The sequence below is a fragment of the Nicotiana sylvestris genome, chromosome 5, assembly GCF_000393655.2.
Source record: "Nicotiana sylvestris chromosome 5, ASM39365v2, whole genome shotgun sequence".
Classification (NCBI taxonomy): Eukaryota; Viridiplantae; Streptophyta; class Magnoliopsida; order Solanales; family Solanaceae; genus Nicotiana; species Nicotiana sylvestris.
In genome coordinates this window covers 12,742,454-12,769,281 of record NC_091061.1, presented here as the reverse complement: position 1 = coordinate 12,769,281, position 26,828 = coordinate 12,742,454, and the positions used below count along the sequence as shown (strand labels likewise).

At 38.5% G+C, this 26,828-nt stretch overlaps 1 protein-coding gene and 1 long non-coding RNA gene across 3 annotated transcripts; both read left to right on the top strand.

The window, feature by feature from the left end:
• Positions 1-15,308: 15,308 nt before the first annotated feature.
• Positions 15,309-22,030, top strand: LOC104210786 (iron-sulfur assembly protein IscA, chloroplastic). Of its 2 annotated transcripts, none has more exons than XM_009759749.2 (3): positions 15,309-15,692; positions 20,602-20,820; positions 21,725-22,030. In XM_009759749.2, exons 1-3 carry the CDS (start codon positions 15,524-15,526, stop codon positions 21,865-21,867), a joined length of 531 nt encoding a protein of 176 aa, XP_009758051.1. In that variant the 5' UTR covers positions 15,309-15,523; the 3' UTR covers positions 21,868-22,030. The 2 variants fall into 2 exon arrangements, with proteins under 2 accessions (XP_009758051.1, XP_009758052.1); XM_009759750.2 differs by having other exon boundaries at positions 15,416-15,692; positions 20,605-20,820.
• Positions 15,699-19,180, top strand: LOC104210785 (uncharacterized). The gene is made up of 2 exons (XR_011407508.1): positions 15,699-17,805; positions 18,905-19,180. It is a non-coding gene; the product is annotated as an uncharacterized lncRNA (long non-coding RNA).
• Positions 22,031-26,828: the final 4,798 nt, after the last annotated feature.

Sequence of the window (26,828 nt, the reverse complement as noted above, 5' to 3'; positions counted from 1 at the left end):
GAGAGGGTCGCAATAGCTTTTACCCGATATGAGGGTCGGGATCGATTTCCACAGGGAGCTAGGAATGGAGTTGAGTATCTATCTAGACTAGAAGTGTGTATTTGTTCCAAATGTCACTTCCATACATTTTTGGATTTTTAGATTATAAACTACTATTACCAATCTATTAATTGAAACTAGATTATGCTACGAGATAATTGTTAAGTTGTATCTAATGGGAAAAAGGCACTAGGGTCGTGACATTACCTAGGTGGATAATTGATGGGTAGAAGTTATTAAAGTTCGATTGACATAATTGGGGCTTATGCTATAATCGTTGCACAATTTTACCCACTCTCACACCTCTCAGTAGAGAGAGTGATTTTGCCTAATTGACTCTCGAGAGACCAAATGGGTAGGCAAATTAGATCAAGCAACTAGGGTTCAAGTAGGGTGATTATTCTCTCGAGGTTTAACACATTAACTGGGACTATCAATTCTCTTGAGTCCATCCCAATTCCTTGTTGGGTCAATTTTGGAGACAGACTCTCTTTCTCAAGAAGAGCCAAGTCAACTTAGCACAAACCAATGTTTGCAACCAACAATTTTCTTTCATAGATTAAACCATAAAATTGACCCAAATAACAAACACTCATAGTCAATCTAACAATAGATGGCAACACCCATCAATTACCCATACTAGGGTTGAGCCACAACCCTAGCTAATGAGTTTAGCTACTCATGCTTGAAGAAGAAAATAAAGAAATAGATGAATAACAAGGCATATTAATTAAATGCTAATGTAAATACAGAGAATCTATCGTTAATTTGAAGCTAAGATGCCAAAAATGGCTACAAATGAGGTTCCCATGAGCGCAGCTCAGCTCTGATATATCTGATGACCTAAAAATTGGTAAAATGTTCTATTTATACTAGGTTGGAAAAGCTGGACAAAAATACCCCTGCGGGGTCAGTGCGGGCCGCATAAAATGGGCCACGGCCGCACTAGGCTCTTGGACTTCAATTCTGGGCTCTCTAAACTTGGGCTCCGCGGACCGCATAGAATGCACCGCGTCCGCAGAGGCAGTTGTCGCGGTCCGCACATCCATGACTGCGGACCGCATTGGTATTTCCCATCTCCCTGAATATCTCTTCCATGGACCGCACAAAAAGGTAGCCCGGCTGCGGAGCCTTCACCGCGGACCGCAAAATATGTACCGCGGCCGCGTTACCTGAAGCCCATTTTTGCCAACTCTCTGAACCTCCTTCCGCAGACCGCACAAAAAGGCTGCGGAGCCTTCACCGCGGACGGCGAAATGTGTACCGTGGCCGCGTTGCCTGAAGCCTGTTTTTTTCTTCTCTCTGAATCACCTAGTACGGCCGCATTTGACTTTGTGTGGTCCGTACTAGGCTTGTTTGCCCTTAGTTTACTGTGTCTTTGATACTTGAGCAGGTTTTACTCCTTTTGAGCCCATCTTTAACATTTCGTCACTTTGTCGATCAAAGCTGTAATCAAGCACAACTTATGAGCCTTTTAGGACTATTTTGTAACAATTTATAATCAAAACATAGGCAATAAGGAGCATGAAACTCGTTAAAATCCCTACTTATCACATAGCTATGATCCTCTCCCTATCTACTCCTTCCTCTTCCAACTCATATACTAAGGGCTCATCCAATGGCGATTGAAAAATCTTCTCATTCCCCCACCATTAACACTATTCCCATTTCTTCATCACCCTTGAAATCATTCCCAGAGCTTCACTATTTCAGGCCTTCTACCACTTTACACACTTCTGGGTCCTCCTCCACCCCTATAGTCTTTCCATTTCTGATAAACCCTGTTTACCACTATTTTGAGAATCCTATGTCCAGTCAATCTTACGATCTCATCAAAGACCACACAGAAGGTCTCACTCCTCGAGTATTAGAAGCTCCTGAGGACGATCCTGACCAGTACCTTAATACCTCTATGTTAGACTTAGTGACTCTCAAGGAGTCACCAGAAAAGGAAGCAGCTCATAACATTATGGCTATATCTGCAAAGAGTCTGATGGATGAAGAAGTTTATCTCTCCTCAGAGTATCAAGGTGAAGACCTAACACTCCTAGGAGATGTAAGAACCACAGCACTCCTCGAGTCATTGGCTCATGAGATATTTTCAGAAAAGCCTTCTGATGAACCTGATTCACTCCCATGCAAACTCACTCCTGTATCTTCTGCTCATTCCAAACTCCTAGAGTCTTCCTCAAAATCACCCATCACCAGGTCACTACAGTAAGAGAATTTTGAATCCTCATTGCAGAAAAGTAAGAGAAGTGTCAAGAGAAGGAAAAAGAGGAAAATGAATCCAAAAGATTTCATCAAGAGTGTGCTAGTGAATCAGATAGACAAAAATGCTTCTAGAGAACCTGGTTCTTTAGTGCAACAGTCTGTGACGATTAAGGAAAATGTAGAAGAACAGAAAGGGTCACCTAGGAAGCACATCATCAAGTCTAAACGGAGTAAAACTGATATAGTCATGTCAAAGGACAAGACTGTAGAGGTAACAAGATGGAAAGAAGAGTCTGTCGAAGGAACCAGAAACTAGGAAAGGGAAACTATTCATGAACCTGGTCCATCAAAATCCTTAACCTGTGATGGTGTTCAATGGTAGCAAAGATTAAGAACTCAAAAAGTGTTGTGAGGTAGAACCTTTGATCCAGCAATTTCGGAAATGGCTGGCATGAGACAAATTCTGGAGATTGTAGAATTTCAACAATGGGAACACCTATTTGAAGGGAGCATGCCTCTGGTGTATGAAGATGCAATGCAAACCTTCTACTCATCTCTCTTCACTATTGAAGGGGACCACATCTACGCACTTGTAAACGGAGTAGACATTGTACTCGGCACTTCAACATTAGGAAAAATTCTCAGAATTTTGTGTGAAGGTGTGTCCTCAGTCAAGGATGTTTGTGGAGTAAAATTTCGGAGAGCCATCATGAAAGAGCAAGCTATTCAACAGGGGGAATAAGTCCATAAGAAAGTGTTACTTCTTGAGTATCAACTTCTCTTTGAACTGGTCAATAAAGTACTCCTACCCCACAAAGTCAGATTTGGTCCTGATGGAAGCGCTTGATGAGTTTGTACCAATCAACCTGCCAGCAATCATGATAGATCACATGTAGAAGGTGGCAAATTTTAAGGGTGACAATCATGGGTTACCTTATGGCTTTCTCCTCACTCAAGTGTTCAGATTCTATAAGGTTCTCTTGGGAAATTCTAGAGTGGGCACACGCAAGCAAACATTTTCTAAGACCACCCTAGAAGAATGTGAATGCATAGAAAAAGTTGGTGGAAGCATCTCGACCATTTCTCAACTGATAAACACCCAAAATGTAGCCTCTGAGGAAATACGAAGGCTAAGGGCTCAAAATGCCATTCTAGAAACTCAGCTAGCCAAGCAATTAAGGGACCCGATTCTGTACATAAGGAGGTTGCCAAACTGAGAAAGGAAAATGAGAGACTTCGGGCTCAACTACTTGAAGAACAACTGGCCGCAAATGCTAGACTAGACCTGGTTCTCAAAAGCATTGTTGTCTCTTCCTCCAAGCCTCCTTCCCTTAGTTCTCCCTAGGATTCTCCCTAGTATCTAGCTATTTTTGCTCCAACTTCCTGTCTCTGCTGTTTCACTTGTGTTCACTTGTTTTTATTTTGTGATGGCATGTTGAACTTAACCATTACTGCTCCTGACTTGCTCAGTCCAATGTAAACATTAACGAAACAACTTCCTTTTTTTCTTCCATGTACAACACTATGTTCCTCTGGTTTCTCTTTTCAGTCATGATTGTGTGCACATATGTGGCATGAGCTAGTTGTGTTAGACTTCTTTATGCTTATTACCTGCATGTGCTCTTTGTCATACTAGCTGGTCTTTTTAATGATGACAAAAGGGGAAAATTGTTTATAGAATAGATGGGGATGGGGCTGAGAAGATTAAGGGGGAACTATGTTATGCATGTGATGTGCTATGTCTCCATCTTCAAAGGAGGTAGATCTAAGATCAAGGGGGAACTGCTGACTCATCTGGTTAATTAATTGTTAATCCTGGTCTAAACAAATGTTTTTCATCCTTAAGTTTGTCATCATCAAAAAGGGGGAAATTGATGAGTTTTCAATGTCTTAGCCTTATACTTCTTATGTTTTGATGATCTAACAAACTTATTATGAAGAACCAGACAGAGAATCTTGTCGCATAAGTTATACATATCATATAAACAATTCAGCAACAGGAAGGAACTAAACGATCACAAAGAGGAACATCATAGGGACCTGGTGCCCCGGTCTCTTAGAGTTCTCCATCACAAAAAAGTCAGTGACTGTACACAATCAATATAAAGAGGAACACAACAGGGACCTGCTCCCCGTAGGTTCTCTGATAGAAGTACAGGTCAAGTACACAGCTGGAATGTGACAGAAGAAAGTGACCATCGGGTAACTGTTACAGAAGCAGAACATAATGAGGACCTGGTCCGTTGGTGGGTTCTGACAGAAGTACAAAGTCCACTATCCATCTGGAACGCAACTGCCCAGTAGTGGCTGTGCAGACAGTGCATCAGTCACTTCTCTTTAGGAAAACGTACACCACGAGTTGACATCACTACCTATTATGATATCTTTTGTGACAAAACAACCTGGTGCAAGACACACTAGGAGGTGTGCATTCTGTGATATTCTCTCAAGAAGAAGAGGCATCGATCCGGCATTGAAATCACTGGTGTGTCAAGAGCAAGAAGACAACTCCACTAAGGATCAGTTTCTAAACGAAGTCTTATGTATATCCATAGTTGAGTTGTAATCTTGTTAATTTTCTACATTGTAATTCCTAGTTTGCTTTCTTAGAAGCGATGTTTAGGAACAAACAAAATTCTTAAACTTTAGAGTTTATGTTGTGACTAGAAATAGTCATAAGTTAAATCCTCTATAACTAGGAGAGTTAGAGAGTGGCTTGTGGTGGTTGTATCACAAGTTAGTTTAAAGTCTTTGCAATAGGGAGATTGCAAAGTGGCTTGTAATAGGTAGATTGCAAGTTAGTTGGGTTAAAAGCCTATAAGAGTAGGTCGTGGTTTTTTGATCCCCTTGTGTGGGATTTTTTCACGTAAAAAAATCTCTTACCTTCTTTACTTTCAGCCTTTACAACATTCTACATATCAGTCTTATACGGGACTAGGTACTCTATAGTTTGGTGGACTCGTATAAGCTATCAAACACCCAGGAACGCCACTATAAAAGTGAGTCCCCGACGTGCCTTCCATTTATCTTTGTTTCCCAAATGAGTTAGCCCAGTATCTGGAGCCTTAAAACCGTGGGGATCGCCGTAACGCTGGTACAAGAAGTAGAATGTGCAAAATCCCTCGGATAGATTTCCGTCTTGAACATCCTGACTAATGCTTAGAAGGTCCAAAAACTTATGAGGAGTCACTGTTATTGGTGCCACTAGGTACTGACTTCTGAGATTCCCACTAACCATAGCCTGCTATTTCCTCAAGCGTGGGGGTTAGCTCAAAATCAGAAAAATGGAACACATTATGTGTCGGGTCCCAAAAAGGTATCAAAGCTTCAATCATGTCCAACCTCGGTTTGATTTTCAGAAGACCAACAAGACCGCCCAAAACTTTTACCACAGTATCTCTACTCACTTTCCCTAAGTCGTTCCACCATATATGGAGTCCTAATGGGATTTCCTCAAGGACCGTGAAGGATTCATTTTCAATTGTGCTCATCCTGCACATTTATTAGAGTGATTGGTTAAAAGATCAAGATTTATTTTGACTCAAGAAAAAGTTATCAGTTTTCAAAAAAAATTCATTTCAAAACAAGGAACGCCTTTGCAAATATGGCCCTTCAGCACCTTAGGGAAGAAGATTTTAGGGTTGTGTTTACTAATTGGCAAAAATTTGAAAAAGGAACCAAAGGTGGCTATTCTTGCAAAAGCAGCCTTCCGGCGTCCTTTTGGGACGTTTTGGCCATTTAGACAAGAATGGCATTACCTAACTTATTTATGACAAAACAACAAATTTTTTGTTCTTTTTGGGTTATTTTGCAAAAATGGAGTTGGACCCGGTGAGGGTTGCCTACGTATCCCACATCCGGTGAGAATCAAACTTGCGTAGTTCGGGTGGTTTTGACATAATAAAAATAGTACCAAATATTTTTTCTTGAAGCAAAAAAATATCCTTTTCTCTTTTCTCAAAATTTCGACAGAGTTTCGGTATCTTTTGGACACCGGGTTTTGGCCATTTAGACAAGAATGGCATTACCTAACTTATTTATGACAAAACAATAAATTTTTTGTTCTTTTTGGGTTATTTTGCAAAAATGGAGTTGGACCCGGTGAGGGTTGCCTACGTATCCCACATCCAGTGAGAATCAAACTTGCGTAGTTCAGGTGGTTTTGACATAATAAAAATAGTACCAAATATTTTTTCTTGAAGCAAAAAAATATCCTTTTCTCTTTTCTCAAAATTTCGACAGAGTTTCGGTATCTTTTGGACGCCGGGTTTTCAAAGACGGGTAATTATCTCTCTCAATCCTCAAATTGATTTTTCCCAACTTTTTTCCATTATTCAAAAGCCGGTCAACATGTAATCCGAAGCAAATAAATGCACAAGTAGCAAGTAGAATGTATCAGGATGGTCTTTTCATTTCGGGTACACATGTCCTAGACAGACCTAACCCCTGTGTTGAGTCTCCAAAGTCAAATGCACGTGATGCAAACAAGCGTTCCTACTAGGGATCCAGTATGAGGCTTTGTTATACTAGGTTTTAAAACTCTGGGTGTATTGTTCTAGACCTGGCTTACCCGAGCGGACAGCTCGAGCCGGGGGGGGCAGCGTACCGGGAATACAGAAGCTTCCCCGGCTTTGCGACTTGTCGGAACCTCGTTCTAAAATTAGGATATGACTCCAATAGAAAAGAAGTTACATGAAGTGCACACTTCCCAGATGATTTAGAAGACTCAGAGAGAGGAGGGTTTCGTAACAATTTATATACAGTTCAAACAATATCAAAGCGGTAAAAAAGTGAAATTTAGCACATTAGGCTCAAATATGTAAAAATTAGATAATAAATAAAGCCAAGTATAACAGTTATTCTAAGCTCGAATTCTTAAACCCTGAACAAAAGTTCTAGGTTTTGGTCCCCAGCAGAGTCGCTACAGCTGTCTCACCTCCTTTTTACCACCCGAGAGGGGGATATAAGGGAGTTTTTTTCAATTAAAGTGACATTATTCGAAATGGGATTAATTAATTATTTTTTAGAGTCGCCACTTGGAATAGTTTATTTGGTGTCCCAAGTCACCGATTTATTTTAAATTCCAAGTCGAGGAAATTTGACTTTATTTAAAAGTCTGCGAACCAGAAATTTTAGATAAGGAATTCTGTTAACTAGGGAGAAGGTGTTAGGCATTTCCGGGTTCCGTGGTTCTAGCACGGTCACTTAACTATTAATAATTGGCCTCATTATCTGATTTATTACATGTTTTAACCTATTGTGCATTTTTAACTTAGAAACACTTTTAATTGATTTAAACCGCTTTTAGGAAGATTTAATGTCATTTAAAACACGTCGTAAACCACGCTACTTGAAATGCACTCGTGGTTCGCAACACGCTTTAGTTAACATTGTTGAGAATTGGGTCACATGAAATGTACACCCGGATTTAGTAATTAAAAATCACAACTACTTCACGGGAACCGTACCCGTAGCTATGATAAATTATTTAAAGAACGCGCCTAAAGAAACTATGAAGGTTCAAATTAATAAAAATATTTGTGAGGGCTATGGAGAGTTTAATTGATGACACACCTTGACTTTAAGAGTATTAAACTCTCCAATTAAATTTGTGAGGGCCATATATTATGGGTTTTAAGCATGACACACCTCAAATAGTTTTAAGAAAAGGGGTATATATTTTTAAAGGCAATCTAAAGGTACTCTTATTTTTAATCTAACTTGAAACTAGTTATCACAACCACGTCGTGGGAACAGAGATTCCAAACAAGCATAATGAGTTGGCTACTGCATAATTGACAAAGCAAGAGGAAATTCAAACGTCCTCACTACATTGGAACCTCTGACATGCTGACAAACATATACACATAGTGACAAAACCAGTAAATAAAAGAAATTAGTCTTTACAAAAATATGTGACTCTGCACACATTCATCTTCTAATTAAGGATTAAACATTAGTCTTTCAATTTTACCTGACTAACAGTGAATGAATAAACCTCAGAAATACACATAAAACAGTACTCGCACACACACATCATACAAGAAATAGACATGAATCTCGATCAGTTGCACAGAAATTTCACAAGACATTACAGATAAAGCCCTAGCTCTCTATGTAAAAATCTTTGCATTTTTTCAAATAATCACAGAGTAAGCAAATAACCAGCTGGCTTTTCTCACAAGCATATATATCTTCTCATAGAATGACATCTAGAGGAAATGGCTTTTGGGCAAAAATGTGTATTGTTCCATAACTACACCTTCCAACCTAAAGGCTCCAACTCCTCTCACTATTCCAGATCCCATTTATGACATAGGAAGATTTTGGGCAATGAATAACAGGGAAGAGAAAAGTCCCCTTTACTAGTGTAATAGACAATTGTACAATCAAAATTCTAACTTTACTAGTAAACACATAAGGAAAGGAACTTCCATAAATGAAGACTAATCATATAAGACCAAATTGAAACTGCATTACGAGCTGGGACAGAAATAAAGAGATGCAGCAGAACCATTACACGATAGCTTTTGACGATGTTATATATGAAGGGGTTCTAATGGGAGAGGTCACTAATAAGGGAACTAAAAGGAAAAAGAGATGAAGTGATTAACCAACCTAAAACCAATGCACATCAATAAACACACACATACAAACAAAATATTCTGTTGTATCTTAGTGTCGTTTTAAGCATGAATCTTTAGTCTAAACGAGAAGAGGCTACAGAAAGTAATGCACGAATCAATGAGCACTTTAAACAACTTAAAATTTTAATATTTACATACAACAACATCATGCTCAAATATATTTGACTTATGCTATTGAAACCAAAGACAAACAATGAGAGGGATTCAAAGCTAGCATCAACTATTGAGCCAATTGGTCTTACAAAACTGGGCAGAAACTAACGAAAGTAATTTTGCATTTCATGATCCGATGTGGAGCAAAAAAGAAGATGAACATACCTATTAGCAAAACAACTGAAAATATCAAATGAAACTCTGGAATGAGAGAAGAAATTCAGCGAGAGTAACAATAGCTCAACAGATTAGCCAACCAAATCCAAATTACAACCAAAAATCGGACAGAAAAACCACAGCGCCAAAGCTCCAAATCCCAGCGACAAAACCCCAACTTAAACTTCAATCCAAAACCATACTTGAAGAATAGAGATCGAAGAAAAAATGTGGAGATTTATAATTTTGAATTCTTTTGAAATGAAGTGAAACTTGAATCAACAATCAAACTCAGACCAAACTTTATATTTTTTTTTTTTCGTTTTTGAAAATATGCCGAATCAGTAAAGAAAGGGCCTTAGAAGAAGAAAAACTTTAAAACCCTAGAAATTTTACTACTAAATTTTCTGAAGATTTTTTCTCTGAATTTTCCATAACCCTTAAACAAGAAACTCACCTTTTATATATCCCTCCAAAAATCTCGATGCTTCTGCCCAAATATCCTAAAATTCTCATGTTTTTGAACGATTTTTGGGACAAATGGAAGGCATGGATCGATTTACATCCATCCACGACTCCCATTCATCTAGCAAATCGTTCCATCGTACAGAAATCGTACAATTTTGGAGAGAATATTCTTTCTCCTTTGACAAAAAACCATTGGAATAAAGTGACGTGGAGAGGAGGAGACCCATTTGAGTGAACTCGCCTGAGTTTTAGGCGAGTTGAGGTTGGGCTTAGTGAGGGAGACGATGAATAGTACGGGTGTGCGCCGTTTCTGTGTTATTTGGGTCTAGGGTTTGGATTAGGGAAATGGTATAAGGAGGCTTATATATGGAGGGAGACGGGCGGGTCAAAATATGCGGGTTTGGTTCGATTCTTCTTGGGCTGGGGCGGTAAAAGGGAGTATTTGAGCTGAGGGTTTAAGGGTGCAGCCCAAGTGTGCTAGACCCGCTTTAAAATCATTTTTCCCTCTTTCTTTTATTATATCTTTAATCTCTCTTTTTTCCCAAATTAATCTAAATTATTTTTAAAAAAATAGAATTAAACTAAATACCTAATTACAAAATTATAAACATCACTTAATTCTACATTAAAATAAAAATCAATAAATTAAAAATTTAAAGACAAAAAATGTAAAAATGAGCTATTTTTGTGATTTTCAAATTTCTATAAAATAAATAATTACTGATTAATTCTAAAAAATATAAAAATAAATCTTAAGTGCAATGCATGATATTTTAGGTATTTTTCATGATTTGAATAAAAATTAAACATGCACAGAAATGCAAATAATTAAGAAAATTCTACAAAAATTCCTAAAATGGCAAATAATTAACAGAAAACCTATTTTTCTTGGGATTTTATAGGAGTATTTCATATAGGGCAAAAATTACATGCTCACAATCAGGCAAGGTTAGAACTGGTGCCGAAGTTAAAGCCTTCTTCAAGTTGTTGAAAACTTCAGTAGCCCTTGGAGACCACTTAAAGTTGTCCTTCTTCAATAGGTCAGTAAGGGGTTTGCTAAGAACTCCATACCCCTTTATGAACCTTCTATAGTACCCTGCTAGCCCCAGAAATCCCCTTAGCTGCTTGAGATTAGTTGGTTCTGGCCACATCTGGACAACTTCTATCTTTTTGGGGTCAGTAGGTACTCCTTCTGCTGAGATATAGTGCCCTAGGTACTCAACTCTAGTGGCTGCAAACACACACTTGCTTCCCTTAGCAAACAGTTGGTGTTGTATCAATAACTCAAAAGTAGTTTTAAGATGTTGCACATACTCCTGCAGATCCTTACTGAATACTAGGATGTCATCAAAAAACACCAATATGAACTTCCTGAGGTGTGCTTGGAAGATATGGTTCATCAAACTTTGGAAACTGGAGGGTGCATTAGTGAGGCCAAAAGGCATTACTAAGTATGCATAATGCCTAGAATGAGTCTTAAAAGCTGTTTTCTGGATATCTGAGGGTGCCATCCTGATTTGATGATATCCTGCTCTCAAATATATCTTGGAGTAGATCCTTGAACCCCCAAATTCATCCAATAATTCCTCAATAATTGGAATGGGAAACTTGTCTTTTATAGTGAGCTTGTTCAATGCTCTGTAGTCCACACATAGTCTCCAAGAGCCATCCTTCTTCCCCACCAAAACTACAGGAGAGGCATAAGAGTTGGCACTATACTGAATTATGCCTTGTTGCAACATCTCTGACGCCATCTTCTCTATCACATCCTTCTGGAGGGGAGAGTATCTATAAGGTCTTGAGTTCACATGCAGACTATTGTCCTTTAGAGGAATATGATGGTTAAATAATCCCCTTGAAGGTGGTAACTGTCTTGGTTCCTAAAATAGTTCATGATACTCCTCTAGTAATGCTTGCACTTCAGCTGGTTTTTCCTCTAAGATGTTATCATGTTCCTCTTCAATAAATGATTTTGGGCACATCCTGATCATGAAAATCTGGGCATCATAAGTAGTGATGTTGTTAAAGGCCTTGGCATCTATAGTTTTGAAGGAAGGTTGGATGCCCTGTAGAGCAACTTGCTTGCCTTGATACTCAAACCTCATTTATAGCTTCTCAAAATTGATTTGAATATCCCCCAACTTGCTCAATCACTAAATTCCCAATACCACATCACAACTTCCTATGGGAATCACCAAAAAGTTATCTTGAAACATGACACCCTGCATCAACCATTTGAACCTCTGGCTTCCCTTCACTGATTGTATAACTCTTCCATCAGCTACTGACACATCTTGAGGGTTAATCTGATAAACTTTGCATCCAATCCTCTGAGTTACCTTCTCATTAATAAAGTTATGTGTGGAGCCACTATCAATGAGAATATTGATTGGTTTGTGTTCAGTGAACCCTTAAACCTTCAAAGTTTTGTATTCTCTAGAACCCTGCAAGGCTTCTAAAGAGATCTCACAGCTTTTTATAGCCTCTTCTTCTTGCCTTTGATCTGTGATGCCCTCTTCAAGTTCTACTTCTTCAGGGCTAACTGCATCTGTCTCTTCAATCTCCAAAGAGTAAATCTGCCTTTTGACCTTGCACTTATGCCCTGGCATAAATTTTTCATCACAGAAGAAACACATTCCTTGAGCCCTTTTTTCCTCCATCTCAGCTGGGGTGAGTCTCCTTCTCCTATTGTTATCAAAGTTAGCAGTGACTGGCCCCTTGCTTGCAGCTATAATTCTCTTAGAAGGTCCACTAAATCCTGATCCTGAAGCTACCTTAAAAGTAGAGTGATGAGTTGCAGTTTGCCCCTTGATGGCCTTACTCTGAGCAGCAAAATTTGCTTCATGTAGTCTAGCCAGATAATAAGCTTGAGGCAAGCTGCAGAGGTTCCCTACTCTAACAGTATCCCTGAGCTCATGTTTTAAGTTATTCAAAAAAATACTGATTGCATGCTCAGTAGCTAGATTGATCCTGGTGATAATACTAACAAAAGCCCTCTGATAATCCTACACTGACCCTGTGTGCTTGACATTCATGAGCTCAGTCATAGGGTCAGAATACTCAGTTCCAAAGCTGTCACAAAGTGCCCATAAGTACTCTTCCCAAGTAGAAAAAGGCAGTTGTCCTCTACTTCTCATATAACCTAAGTGTCATTGTAAGGCATCCCCTTCAAAATTCATAGATACCAGCTTTATTCTCTGTTGAATTGTAACATCCTCATCAATAAAAAATTGCTCCACCTTATACAACCAAGTCCTCAAGTCATCACCATTGAACTTAGGAAATTTTACCTTGTAATACTTAGCAAAAGGGATGTTAGATAAGGCAATAGTGGGAGTGTAAGGAGGATTCTGTGGGTGGCCAATGGTGGAAGCAGGCTGGTAAGGGGGTGGTGTAGGGAGGTAAGGCACATGGTGGTACAAGGGAGGGGATATGTGAGTGGTTTGGGTAAATTAGGCAGGTGGGAACTGAGTGTGTTGGGCATAATGGTTAAATGGTAGTGGTATAGTCATAGGTGAGCCTTGGGGTTTGAAAGGGAGCCTGTGGGTAGCTCTTACTTAAGCTATTTTGGTTGTGAGGAGGCTGAAGTGGCACCATAGTTGTTCTAGGGAGTGGAGGAGGGTGTGGCTTAGAACTGAATGTTTGGAAGGGAGTAGGTTGTGTTGGTACTACTCGTGCAGGGAAGTTATATGGTGAAGAGCTAGGGTTTGAAGGCATTATGAAGCCGGTGCCATGGGCATAGAAGTGGCTCTAATTGGGGCAAAGAAATGGTGTTACTGCTAGTGTTGACCACAGCAGGGTTATTAACCCTTTGCGAGCTAGGTGAAGCCAGATCTCCAAATTCAAAAGGCTTATCATTGGGAGAATAGAGCTCACCTCCACCATATGCTACTGATTTGTCCATCTCAGGCCTCTTCCCGTCATGTATGACTTCATTGAGTACCTCCCTCATCTCACTCAAAGCTTCTTCTTGATTTCTACATGTTTGCTCTTGAGCAGCCTCCAGTTGTTCCTGTCTTGATGCCACAGTCGACACTTCTGTGGAGATCTTTTTAAGTGTCTCCATAACCTCGTCCATATTGATAGTCATTGTACCCACAGAGCCAAGATATTCTCTGATAACACTGATATGAGCTGAGCTAAGTTGGAGGAATTGAGAAGAAAAAGCAAGAAAAGCAATGGAACAGTAAAATGAGGAAAAGAAAAAGAAAGAAAGAGCAGAAAAGTAAGCTAACTTAGAGCAGCAAAATAAGAGTTTGATATATTTCTTATCTGAAAAAGAGAAGATCCTTACAATTTATAGTATGGTAACCTTAAATGACCTAGCTGACACTGTACGAACACTGCCCAGAAATGGCAACAGAGTTGGGCCTAATGTGCCTTGATAGACTAAATTTATGGGGTGAATGTGTAATTACAATAACTATAACTTAAAAGTAATTGGGACTAAACTGACTATCGTACAAACTTCTCCTAACCTCCTTCCCAACTGATTATAACGGCTATGTACTCCTGCGCAAGCACAGTAAAAATTGCACGGGGCGCCCTATTTGGTCGCCCCCATTAACTTATACCCATTTTTTTAAAAAGTTTTAACATGTACCCAGTTTTTAAATAACTTCAGCCCCTTTCTCCTCCTCCTTCTCCTCCTTCGTTTTCTTCTTCTTCTATTAACAACTGAAAGCACTATGATTAATTCTCTAATACTACCACCATTCTCAAACAATGGCTTAAAGAAGAAGAACTCATCCTCAACAGAATCGCTATGATTATGATTGTATAAGTTGCTCATAGTATGCCTATTTTGTTAAAGTTGTAGGAAAACTTTTCCACCAGTAGTTAGTCACTGGAGTAAGAAGAATTGCTCCAGCCAATCTGTTACATATTACTCCAGTTTACATTGATCGGAAACCCTTCTTCTTTGCCGGGCAAATAAAGCTAAAATTAATATCACTACAATTTGTTCCAACTAAGAAGACTATAAAATTAGACTACTTGTTTCTGCAACTGAAAAGGAATGATTGTGCTCGCCTTCGTATGTAACAATCAGCATGGTGCAACTAAGCAAGTTAACAACAATCAAAAACTTCAGCGCCAATTACAAAACAAAAACTTCAGCTCTAGAGCTGAAGTTCGCCAGTTACAAAATAAAAATTTCAACTCTAGAGCTGAAGTTCGCCAGTTACAAAAACAAAAACTTCAGCTCTAGAGCTGAAGTTCGCCAGTTACAAAACAAAAACTTCAGTTCTAGAGCTGAACTTCAGGCCCGACTACTAGAATGCTGAAGTTTTGCGTGATTGTCTTTGCTACTTCAGCCCCGTATGCTGAAGTTATGCGAAAAAGCGGGTACGCTTGCAATTTTTTTTTTTGCAAAACGGACACAAGTTAAAACGTGACACAAAAAGCAAGTATAGATGCAAATGTCCCGCAAGCACAAGGTACCACAACCTGAAGCAACCTGCAGCTGGATTCGTATCAGATTAATAACGTGCTATAACCGATAAAATTGCACTCATAGTGAAAAATTTGTATATAGAGTATATAATTTAACTCTTTTTAAAATAGGACATTTAAATTTTTTAAATTAGAGGAAAAGTCTAAATAATTGACACTTTCATACAGTTCTAATTTGTTATTTTCCCTTTTCCTTTTCGAAGTTGAGTAAGAAATTAAAGGAAATGAACTTTGACACAAAGTATCTTCCCATTAAGCACATTATAGACCTCAAAAATTGAGTCCCAATTCAACTACCACGTGTGACTAAGCTAAACATACGCAAATAAAAGGGGAAAAAAGAGCTCATTTTGTCTTCATTAGCAGGTGATTGACTGGGCATTTCCAAAACAATGGCGTTCTCTGCAACTTTTCGTTGTTCATCTTCTCTATGTCGTCCTCTGAATAATTCAACAATTTCACGCGCTTTGCCGCAGTCGTCTTCTTCACTCTCCTTTCGATCTTCGCCTTCACTTTTTAACCGCAAAAAATCCTTGTCTCTTCGATCTGCTACACTTGAAGGTAATCTTTTACATACTTGACTTTTGACTTAATAGCTTAATAGTACAATTTCGTGTGTGAAGTAGGCTCTGTTTATTTGAGTTTCGCAAAGTATAGTCTTATTTTAAGTTCAGATAAAGGAGGAGATTTGTGGTATGTTGATGGTTGAATTAAAATTAATTAAATTATGATGAATCATTGAATGATAAGAGGATTCGTAAGAGTAATTGATTTTTCATTAAAGTAAATATAAGCTGTAATTCTTTGATCGATTATGCTTGTGGAAAGAAGAGACTTTTTGTAAGCTATGAAGTGCAGCTGACTGGCTGAGCTTAGTCTATTCCAATTTCTCTTCATGCTTCTAGTCGTGAGAATAATATGCTGTAAAATACTATCAGAATCTTGTTTCCTCGCTCCTGAACTCCTCTTTTTGTCCTAAAATATGGGTTGAAAATGATAGTTTTAGTTTGAAACTTGGATTTTAGAGCTTGGACTGACAATTGTGCATTATAAATAGATGAAGATGAAGTTGGATTTTTTTTTTAATTTTTCGTTTTGTAGAGGTCATTTATGATACTATTTTCCCAGCTGGGGATTGTACCCCATGTACAATCCAGTCTATGACTCTTTTTGTCACTTGATTGGTTTACTAGATAATAGAAATCTTCTCACTTTGGGAAGAGAAAACATAAGAACCTAGGTTTGTGCTTGGACATTTTAATGTGGATATGTTCTAATCTTGTAGTAGTCTGCCTCAAACTTCTCAATTAGCTGCTAGAATATGGGATTTGGTTTTGGTATTTTAGAGGTGGAGAACAATCACTAGTTTTTGCATAACATTTGAAGATAGAAAATAAAAGAAATAAAATTAACTATCTAGTCAGAACAATATGTGTACATAAACGTCATCAAAGTAAAAGAAAATTCTAAAATAGATTGTTTTGGGAGCGTGTAGAGCGAATGATAAAGCATGCAGGGGGCATTCTCGGGATGTGCAGGGCCAACAATTCAAGGAGTAAATTATGTGGTTGAACAACCCACTTTTTGAAGTGTAAGTGTTAACGCCATGGGAGTGAAGTCTCCAGGCTGTAATTCCTTGAGGCTACTCCCGAGCGAGTGAAAACTTTGCATTTTAAACATTGTGCAGGATTATGAGTGTGTAAGTTACCTTGACAAAGGTTCACCAACATATAAGCACCACCAGCATATTCTCATGATATATTTTATTTATTTATATTATACATAGGGGGGAGCAGAAGGGGAATTACAAGGTAGGGAGCGGAAGGGGGATTACAAGGTAGGGAGTCGAACTCCCACAAACAAGGTGGAAGTTTAGGTAGCCAAACAACTAGGCTGTCATGAGTCCCCTGCATATATATATATATATATATATATATATATATAAATATCTTGTGTGGTCGCTACAAAGATAAGGATATAAGATGTGATTTGAAATATTATTAAATACAATCTGCAGAAGAGGACTTTTAGGAGTTGTTTGGTACAATGGTGGGATATCCCATGGGATTAGTTATCCCACCTTCTCTATGGGATAACTAATCCCACCACTTTGGTGTAAACGTTATCCCCCAGATTAGCTAATACCCAAACCAAACATAGGATAAACTGAATTCCAAACTTTATCCTGGGATTGTTATCCTTATCCCATCTACTAAACAATCCCTTAAGCTACAAAGCTCAGCTTAGGCTTATATTTTCTGATTTCTTCTCAGTACTTGGCTGATTCAGTCTTACTTTCAGCCCAGCACCTTGGACTAGTAGAATAGGAAAGACCTAAGTCACCCTTTCCTCCAACTGTAGTTACACTGGCACTAGCTCCTTCATCCACTCCTGTTTCAGCTCTTATTCATGCTGCTGTGACCTTTCAAACCAACTCTTGGTGCCTGTTTTATCTTGCCAGTGACTAGGTGGACATAAATTGCTTTTGCCTTTTATGACCAAGTCTCACAGTCATGCTTGGTGATGCTTGGTGTGCAACATGTTTCTGTTGGAAATAAAAACTATATAACTTTTTAATCTTACATTCTAGGAAACTGTAGGATTCAGCCAAAATGAGGCGGGAAATGATTACATTGTACTGAAGACTTGGATGGATGGTATTTGTCCCTCTATGGTACATCTTTCTTGCTAAGGATTTCAAACTTCTAATCATATCATTTGATTGTAATTAGAGTGGAATAAGATTCATGAACTCTTAAGAAAAGGAACAGTTCAAGGTAATTTGAGAAAGGTCCATTACCTAATTCCAGATTAACCAAACTTTTTGAATTCCATATCATACTCTTAAGAAAGTTTGAGTGCTTCTTTTCAGAAACTTATATGAGAGAGATTCAAACGGTATGTTCTCTTTTCACTTCTCACCACTCAAGAAGCAGTTCAAAGAAAGTGAAGTGCCATATCCTAGGGAAGAAATAAAATCAGCTTTGATTGTTTTTCTTGAATTTAACTGGTTTTCTATTATTTCAATTACTAAATAACATATTTGGGGAGATGAACAAGTTGATAAGAAATGGCTGGTAAGGATTGTTGCATCAAAACCATCATAAATGAGGTGAAGGCTCGTCACTATCTAATTATCTCTTCTGTGCTAATAGCCTGTTTGGCCAAGCTAGAAAAATCAGCTTATTTTGATAAGTGTTTTTTTCCAAAACTGCTTTTCGGAAAAGTGTTTTTTGAAGAGTTTGTGTTTGGCGAATTAATTTGAAAAGTACTTTTAAGCAATAATTTGTGTTTGGCCAAGCTTTTCAAAAAGTTTGGGGAGAAGCTACTTTTTCTTTGCTTCTCAAATATTGCTTCTGCTTCTGCCCAAAAACACTTTTTTACTCCCTAAAAGCTTGGCCAAACACCTCAAGTTAAAGGGGAAAAAAGCATTTTCTTGAAAAAAAAAAGCACTTCTGGCCTTGGAGAAGCTTGACCAAACAGGCTATAAGTCAAGGATGACTCTACTAGTTTTTGTACCTTTCATCCATTGAAAGAAGATTATGTGATGCTTTTCAGCTATGTTGCGCGGACTCAAAAAATGATGCCGCACCCGTGTCGGATCATCCAAAAATACACTATTCTTGGAGGATCCAACACGCACCCAGCAACATTTTCGGGAGTCCGAGCAACATAGCTTTTCAGAGCAGTCTATGTTTTCTTCTGTTATTTCCGTAACTTTAACAGCAGGGAAAGGGAACAATCTAATAATAGCATCTAAAATTTGGCAGTAGAGCCTGAAAAGGAGCTTTCTCATGTGTCAAATGGTCTTGGAATTAGAGCTGCAGCCTCAATTGACAGAAGATAATCTTTGTAATTGTTCCAGGATTACGACTATATAAATTTTAACTGTTGGCTCATTGTCCTACATTGTAAAACTGAAGAAGAAATAAACGTTGCGTCTGTATAAATGATGGTATTATTTATCTGAAAATGGTGTAAGCTGGAATTTCCTTGCCGAGGAAACAATTCATCTTACTTCCATCTGTAAAAAAAATGAGTTTACTTCATGAAGACAACCAATTAAAGGTGCCATAACTATTTTTCAGTCAGGATATTTCATTTGCGTAGTTCTTTTTCTGCCAGATATAATTCATAATTGTGTAGTATTTACAAATGTCTCCTTCCAATCCAAATAAGGGCTCTTGGCTTTCAAGTTATGTTATCTGCTCGAAACTGATTAGAAAAAAGTAATATTATCCTCTCGAACTTGACTAGAATACGATCCATGAACTTGTGAGGGAAATAATGGTCAAGTTACGGTGATAAATTCCTGTATACTCAAATTAACCCTAATAAAAAAACCACAGCATAATCTTAAGAAATTTTGAGCGGTTCACTTCAAATGTAAGGAAATGTGTGATTTCAAATGCAATTGAATAAAAATTGGAGAACGAAGAGTAATTTCGTGAGCTGTGAAATTCAGCTTAGGCTAATATTTTTATGAATTCTATCCATGTTTCTGTTGAGAAGGAATAATTTCTGATGTTTCATCCTAGAATACTGATACCTCCATACCTTGATGATTTCCGAACTAAATATGGAGTTCAAGAAGTTGATTGGATACACATTATATTAGTGATAGTGAAAGAAAACATCCTAATTGCTATGACGCGTAAAATGGAATACTAAAAAATAATCATAATCAAAGAAATAATGAAAAGTAAGCTTGACGGAGAAAACATCACAAAAAATTGAACAGTTTAATGATTTTTAAAATTTAAAGTTATAAAATAGTTGTATAGAATAATATTATTTGTGGAATGGTGTGAAACATTTTGAAAAATCACTAAATATAACTGAGTGTCAGATTATTATGTTAAGCAAGGAGTATACGATTTACAACAAGGTGAGGTGGAAAAATGGCAAGTCCCTTTATGCTAAAATTTTTCTTGCTAAGGACTTCAAACTTCTATTTATATCATCTGAATGTGACTAGAGTGGAATAGTTTATTTTTCCTGTCCCAAAAGAAAAGGAAGAAATAACTAATAGGTAAGACTCGTGAACAATGAGGAAAATGATGGGTCAAGATACTGTGAGGGAAGTCGATTAGTTATTCAAATTTTTGGGTACCATCTCTTAAGTGAGTTTAATTGCTTCACTTCAAAAACTTATATGAGGAAGATTCGAACATTATGTTTACATTTTGCAAGGCTTAAACTGGATTTCTATACTATCTGCTTCCTTACTGCTCCATCTGTCACATTTCTCGTGATTGTGTACCTCGAGCCAAAAGGATGAATTATTAACTGCAATTTTCTTTAGCAAAAGGGATGCATTTTTACTGTAATTTTCTTTATCATTTTTATGTCTTTTGATCTCAAAATCGGTATGAGCCATAATACTTTTAATATGATTTTGTAAACTCTAAGTCATATTTTAGCTATTTCTTTCCTCTCTGATTAGTTGCTTTTATTCTAATGTATGCAGCAGCAACTGCATCTGGAGGAGTAGCGCCTGCTATTTCTTTAACCGACAATGCATTAAAGCACTTGAATAAGATGAGGAATGAGCGGAATGAGGACTTGTGTCTTAGAATTGGTGTTAAACAAGGTGGATGCTCAGGCATGTCATATACAATGGAGTTTGAAAAACGAGAAAATGCTAGACCAGATGATTCGATCATTGAATACAATGGATTTAATATTGGTATGTGTCAATATAGTCTTTCGTTTGCTAACATGACAATCTTGGTTTCTTTTGCCATGAGAATGATTATGTCGCACACCAAAGTTAGAGCAAATTTGCAGTTCATTTATGTTGAATCTGGATTCTTCTGCAGATCCCTAGCTCTTAACATGGAAGAAGATAAATTCAGGGAAATGACTATATATTATTCATGGATACTCAGTCTTCATAGTAGTTGATGAGATAGTTAGTTGTGTTCTTTAAAGGAAAAGACAATAGGATGAATTAAAAAAGCATGGATTGATGGAGTAGAATCTCCCGATAAATTAAAGCGATACTGGATTCATTATAACTTGAACATGACAACTATCATATAAATGAGAATGCAAAGAATTTTCAGGTTTTTAATGAGAACATATTTCAGTCTTGTGGGGAAACAGAGGGGAGATCACTGCTCCAATGAAGTATAACCTTGCCATAAGAACATTTGCGGGGAATTCTGCTTCCCATCTCCCTTGGAATTCCTCTCTCGGGATCTAAACTATCTTCATATCTGGAGACTTGTGTGCTATGTAATGTTTGCCTGATTATCTGATAGTGAATGCAGTATTGCAATTACTTCTATTTGCTCTTGCATACTTCAACAGTCTCACACTATGCCGGTCTACTAGACAATTTAGTTCACTTTCAGATGGAATGTTACTTTAAGACCAATTATAATGGCTTTGATTCAGAGGGTTTGCCTTGTCAGTTTGTGCGACCTTTTACACACCAAGTAGTTGAGCTATTTATAATGTGGGGTGCATGCAGGAGACTTGTATAATTTCGCTCTTGTATTATATGTGCTACCTACTTGTCTGTTTCTTTTTCTGTTTATTATTTGACTTGATTCCTGAAATTTTGATTTTCTTGACTATTCTCGCAGTTTGTGATCCAAAAAGTCTTCTCTTCCTCTTTGGAATGCAACTGGACTATAGCGATGCATTGATAGGTGGGGGCTTCTCTTTCAAAAATCCAAATGCTACGCAAACCTGTGGTTGTGGAAAATCATTTGCTGCTGAGATGTAAGAGCATGTACTCTAAGAAATTTAGTATGACATTGACATACTAGAACACCAACTGTGGTTTGCTTGGACCACTGGATATAAACAGTAATGAAGATTGTTAAATCATATAATGTGCATAGCCCCCGTAACTTTAAACATGTGTTTCCTGGTAATATTTTTAACAATCTCATGGTGTAACTGGGAATGCATTTTATTCTTCCTTGCACCAAAGGCGAAAGCTCTATGCCCTGTCGATTTATGCCTCGTGGGTGGGTTATGAGCTATTTTAGATAAAAATTTGTGACTATCATATTATAAACGACTTGAAAACTATGGTCGCGTGTGGGTTGATGTAAACCAAACCGAATATATAAATAAATCCAGCTTTTTTTGTTTGTTTGGTAACTAAATTGTATTAATCACCAAGTATCCAATAAGTATCCACAGCTTAGCTACAATCCAGCTTGCTGTCAAAACAAAGTAGATAATCAACCTCTATTATACTTCTATGCACTATTTCCAGCTAAGTATAAGAGTATCATCATCTATCTACCTCTTCATTTCTATAAACTAGCAGTATCCACTTATCACTACTCCTGCACTAGTTTCCTAGAAATAAAGCTTTTGCTATACAATTCTAATCTTTCCTGATGCTCTCACATTACACATACATGCTATCTCTTTGGCTATATACTCTGTGCTCCTTGCAGATTTCTCAAATATCCTTGTGTTTCTTTCAGTCCATATTGCATAGATATACTCAGTGAAAGTCTGCTTCAGCACAACAACTTGCATAGATTTCCTTTTTGTATTGTTCAGCACCCACTGTTGCAGTTGTGACCCATTTTCTGATGAGTTATTTATCCTTCTGAGCCATTGCATTAGTCTCTCCCAGATTCTTCTTGCATACTCACATTCTAGGAACAAATGCTCTTGCGAGAATTCCAGAAAGCAGACATACATCTCTACATGAACTCCCCATTTGAGTAGCTTCTCAATAGTGTTCATGTTCCCATAGATATACCCATAGGTAAATTTTGCTTTTGGCCTGGCCTCATTCCTACATATCAAATGCTTCAAAGTCACCTTTGGATGGGTTCCAATCAAATTTAGATATATTTGTCTTATCAAGCTTTTGTTCTGCTTTGGCATGCCTTGTATTTGCCCCATTGTATCTCTAGTTTCTAGAACTTTTCTCACCGTCCAACTTGCTTGTTGAGAGATAGGCATTGTCTCCAGACTATTGCCTCTTATATAATAGGCATGGATCGACCTTATCCACAACTTATCTTGCTTTTGTGCTATATCCCAGCACATCTTTGTTAAAGCAGATTTATTCCATGCTTGAATCAGGACTGGTCGCCTAGATTCATGCTTATCGCCTAGATTCATGCTTATGAAATGGTGTGAACTATAGCACACAAAAATTTGGGAATCGTTTTGACTTCCTCTTTTATGGTCTCAAAACACACAAAAAAATGAGAAACAGTCATGGAATAGCGATCACTAGTGTTCATTCGGTTATTTTTTCCAGGCCCACAAAATTTTAGGAGATTCGGGACCGATCGGCGGAATTCATGTCGATGGCATAGACCAAAGCACACGAAAATCTGGGAATAATCTTGAATTCCTAATTTATGGCCCTAAAACGCCAAAAAATGTGGGACAATCATGGCAAGACAATGCCTATTGTTCATTAGGTCATTTTTTATGGCCCGTAAAATTTTAGGGGATTCGGGGTTGGTCGCCCGAATTCATACAGATGGCATGGACTATAGCATACCAAAATCTGGGAATCTTCTTGAATTCCTATTTTATCGCCCTGAAATGTCAAAAAATGAGAAACGGTCATGGTGAAGCGATGACTCATTAGGTCATTTTTTATGGTCCCGCAAAATTTTAAGAGATTCGGGATCGGTCGCTTGAATTCATGCAGATGGCGTGGATGATAGTACATGCAAATATGAGAATCGTCTTGAATTCCATTTTATGGCCCAAAAACAAGAGGAACGATCATGACGAAGTGATTACTATTGTTTAGTAGGTTGTTTTCTATGGGTCCGTAAAATTTTAGGAGATTCGGGGCGGTCGCCCGAATTCATGCAGATGGCATGAATTATAGCACAAGAAAATCTAGGAATCATCCTGAATTCCTGTTTTATGGCCCTAAATGTTGTTCATTAGGTTATTTTTTATGGGTCCACAAAATTTTAGGAGATTCGGGGCTAGTCGCCTGAATTCATGCAGATGTCGTGGGCTAGCTCAAGAAAATTGGGAATCGTGTTGAATTTCAGTTTTATGGCCCTAAAATGCCAAAAACTGAGGAAATGTCATAGAGAAGTGATAACATTGTTCGTACGGTCATTTTTGATTGCCCGCAAATTTTTAGGAGATTCGGAGCCGGTCGCCCGAGCAGATAGTGTGGACTGTAGCACGTGAAAATCTGGGAATAGTCCTGAATTCCAATTTTATGGCCTTAAAATGCCCAAAAATGAGGAACTATCAGGCTAAATCTCCCCCTCGAACTCCTTGAGTCAAGGTAGTACAGTTGTGGCTCTCACCAATTCGAGGGTCCCTTGGATTATCACGTCCAAACAAACACGAGCGATCGACTCGGAATTCTCTTCTTCTTCTTCGGACTCATCTCTCAGTCGTTGAACTGAGTCCGATGGGAGGGCATCGGTGCTTTCCTTACGTTTGCGCGCCTGCCTCTTTTTTGGTTTCGCTTCTCCGAGTTTGGGGAACTCGGAACCCCTTTTCTTTTCTTCTCTTTGGCCGGCTTCAGAACAAGGGGTCGGGGAAGGATGTCTTCGTCACCAGATGGGGGCCTCATTGCAACATCCTTTCCAAGACCTACAAAAGAAAAAAGATGAGTAAGCTCGAAAAGAAAACCCGAACAATGACTGTTATGATCAGAAAAGAAAACTTACCATGATTACGGGCCTCCCACTGACCCTTTGACAGTTCGCGCCATGCGCGTTCGGAGTACGGCCTATGCGACACGAGGCCCCTCACCCACTCCTCGAGTCGAGGAACATCATTCGGCATCCAAGCAATAGTTGCATCGAGAAACGCCGATAATAAGGGAGGGAAAATGAAAAACAAAATAAGTAAAATTTTAGAGGCAAAGCTATACTTACGATTCATGTTCCATTTCTCGGGAAATGGCATATACTCGGTCGGGATCAAGTCCGAGGTCTTCACTCGAATGAATTGGCCCATCCAGCCTCAGTCCCGATCCTCATCTATACTAGAGACCGGGGCCCTGTTGGTGGACGAGTAAGTTTTATTAGTCCCCTTCGATAGAGTCGGGGACTGTATAGACGTATGAGATGATTGAAGGTGAAGGGACACCCCTCGATTTTGCTTACAAAGAAGCGAAGAAGAATCACTATCCTCTAGAAGGAGAGATGAATTTGATCGAGGATCACTTCGTGCTTCTTGCAGAAAGCAATAATAATCGGGTCCAAGGGACCCAACGTGAAGGGTTAAGTGAAACACTTAAGAAACCCTCCACATGGGTATTGATTGCTTCCTCAGGCGCGGGCACCACCACATGTTTATCAGCCCAGTTGCAACCCTTTTTTACCTTGGGGAGGGGATCATCGGTGATCGAGCATATGTATCTCGAGACCGACTCACATCGATCCGCTACCGATGAAGTTTTTTCAATTTTAAAATCGACATTAGTCGAGCACCCTCCGGGAAAGAACTCTTCAGGGCGTGGCTCCGCCGCTGGTCCTTCGCCGACCGACCGTGACGAAGAAGCAGTTTCCCTTTGTGGAACTGTTTTAGAGGTTTTAGCCATTTTTTTACGAATAAAGAAAAACAAGAAGAATTCATAAATTAATACTTGGTATTATGAGATGAAAATAGGTAAAAAAACTTCGCAGAGATATCTGGTACAAGCATTGAGAATAACAACGGATTCTGAAGATAAGAGTGAAGAAAGTTTGAAGATAAAGTTTGGGCAAATGAAGAAGGGTATATTTATAGGTTTCAAATGGCGGTTCAAATTTGGTAATGGTCGACGGCTGACTGACGTGCATTTAATCATTGAAAACTGTACCGACGGGTCATTTTGGTGACCTTTTGTTGTCGATATCATGATTACATCATGATTTATCGAAGTGAAAACCGAGGACTCATATCGTTTCTTGTCGCCTACTCTCCAAGAAACGAGGGGACTATCACTATACGGGTAAAGTCAAGCTCGATGCTCGACCTAGCATCTAGAACAGTAATTGGATAGAAATCAAAGTCACAGGTGAAACCGTGTCACGACCCAGATTTCCCAACCTCGGGGGTCGTGATGGCGCCTACTAATGGGAGCTAGGCAAGCCAAACCTTAACTACTTGCTACGCTTCCATATTGCTTCATTTTAACAAACACAAGGTGATAACATGATAATAACAGAACTTTAAATAATTAAGCGGAAGTCAACAATTAAATATCTTAAGTCTACGTCTATTACAACTTTTAAAACCACAAATACCCAAAATCTGGTGTCACAGTGTCACAGACTATCTAAGATTTCTACATACAAGGTCTGAAGAAATAACAGTACGTTGTTTCTGAATAAAAGAAAATGAAACAGGAAGTAGAGATAGAGGGAGACGCCAGGGCCCGCGGACGCCTGCAGTCTACCTTGGGTCTCCGGGTGGACTGAAGGAAGCACTCCAACTATTGTCCGAAAGCTGCTCCTAGATCTGCACACAGTGCAAAGTGTAGCAACAGCACAATCGACCCCATGTGCTGGTAAGTGTCTAGCCTAACCTCGGCGAAGTAGTAACGAGGCTAGGACCAGACTACCAAATAAACATGTGCAGTTCAAATATATATACAGCGGAAAAGAAATACAAAAAATAACCAGTCAATGTGGGAGGGGGAAACATGTTGTGGGGGAGATAACAGTTCCGAATAGAAAGCATCAAGTAAGGAAAGAAACAACATAACTCGAATATCAACAAAATTAGAAATCA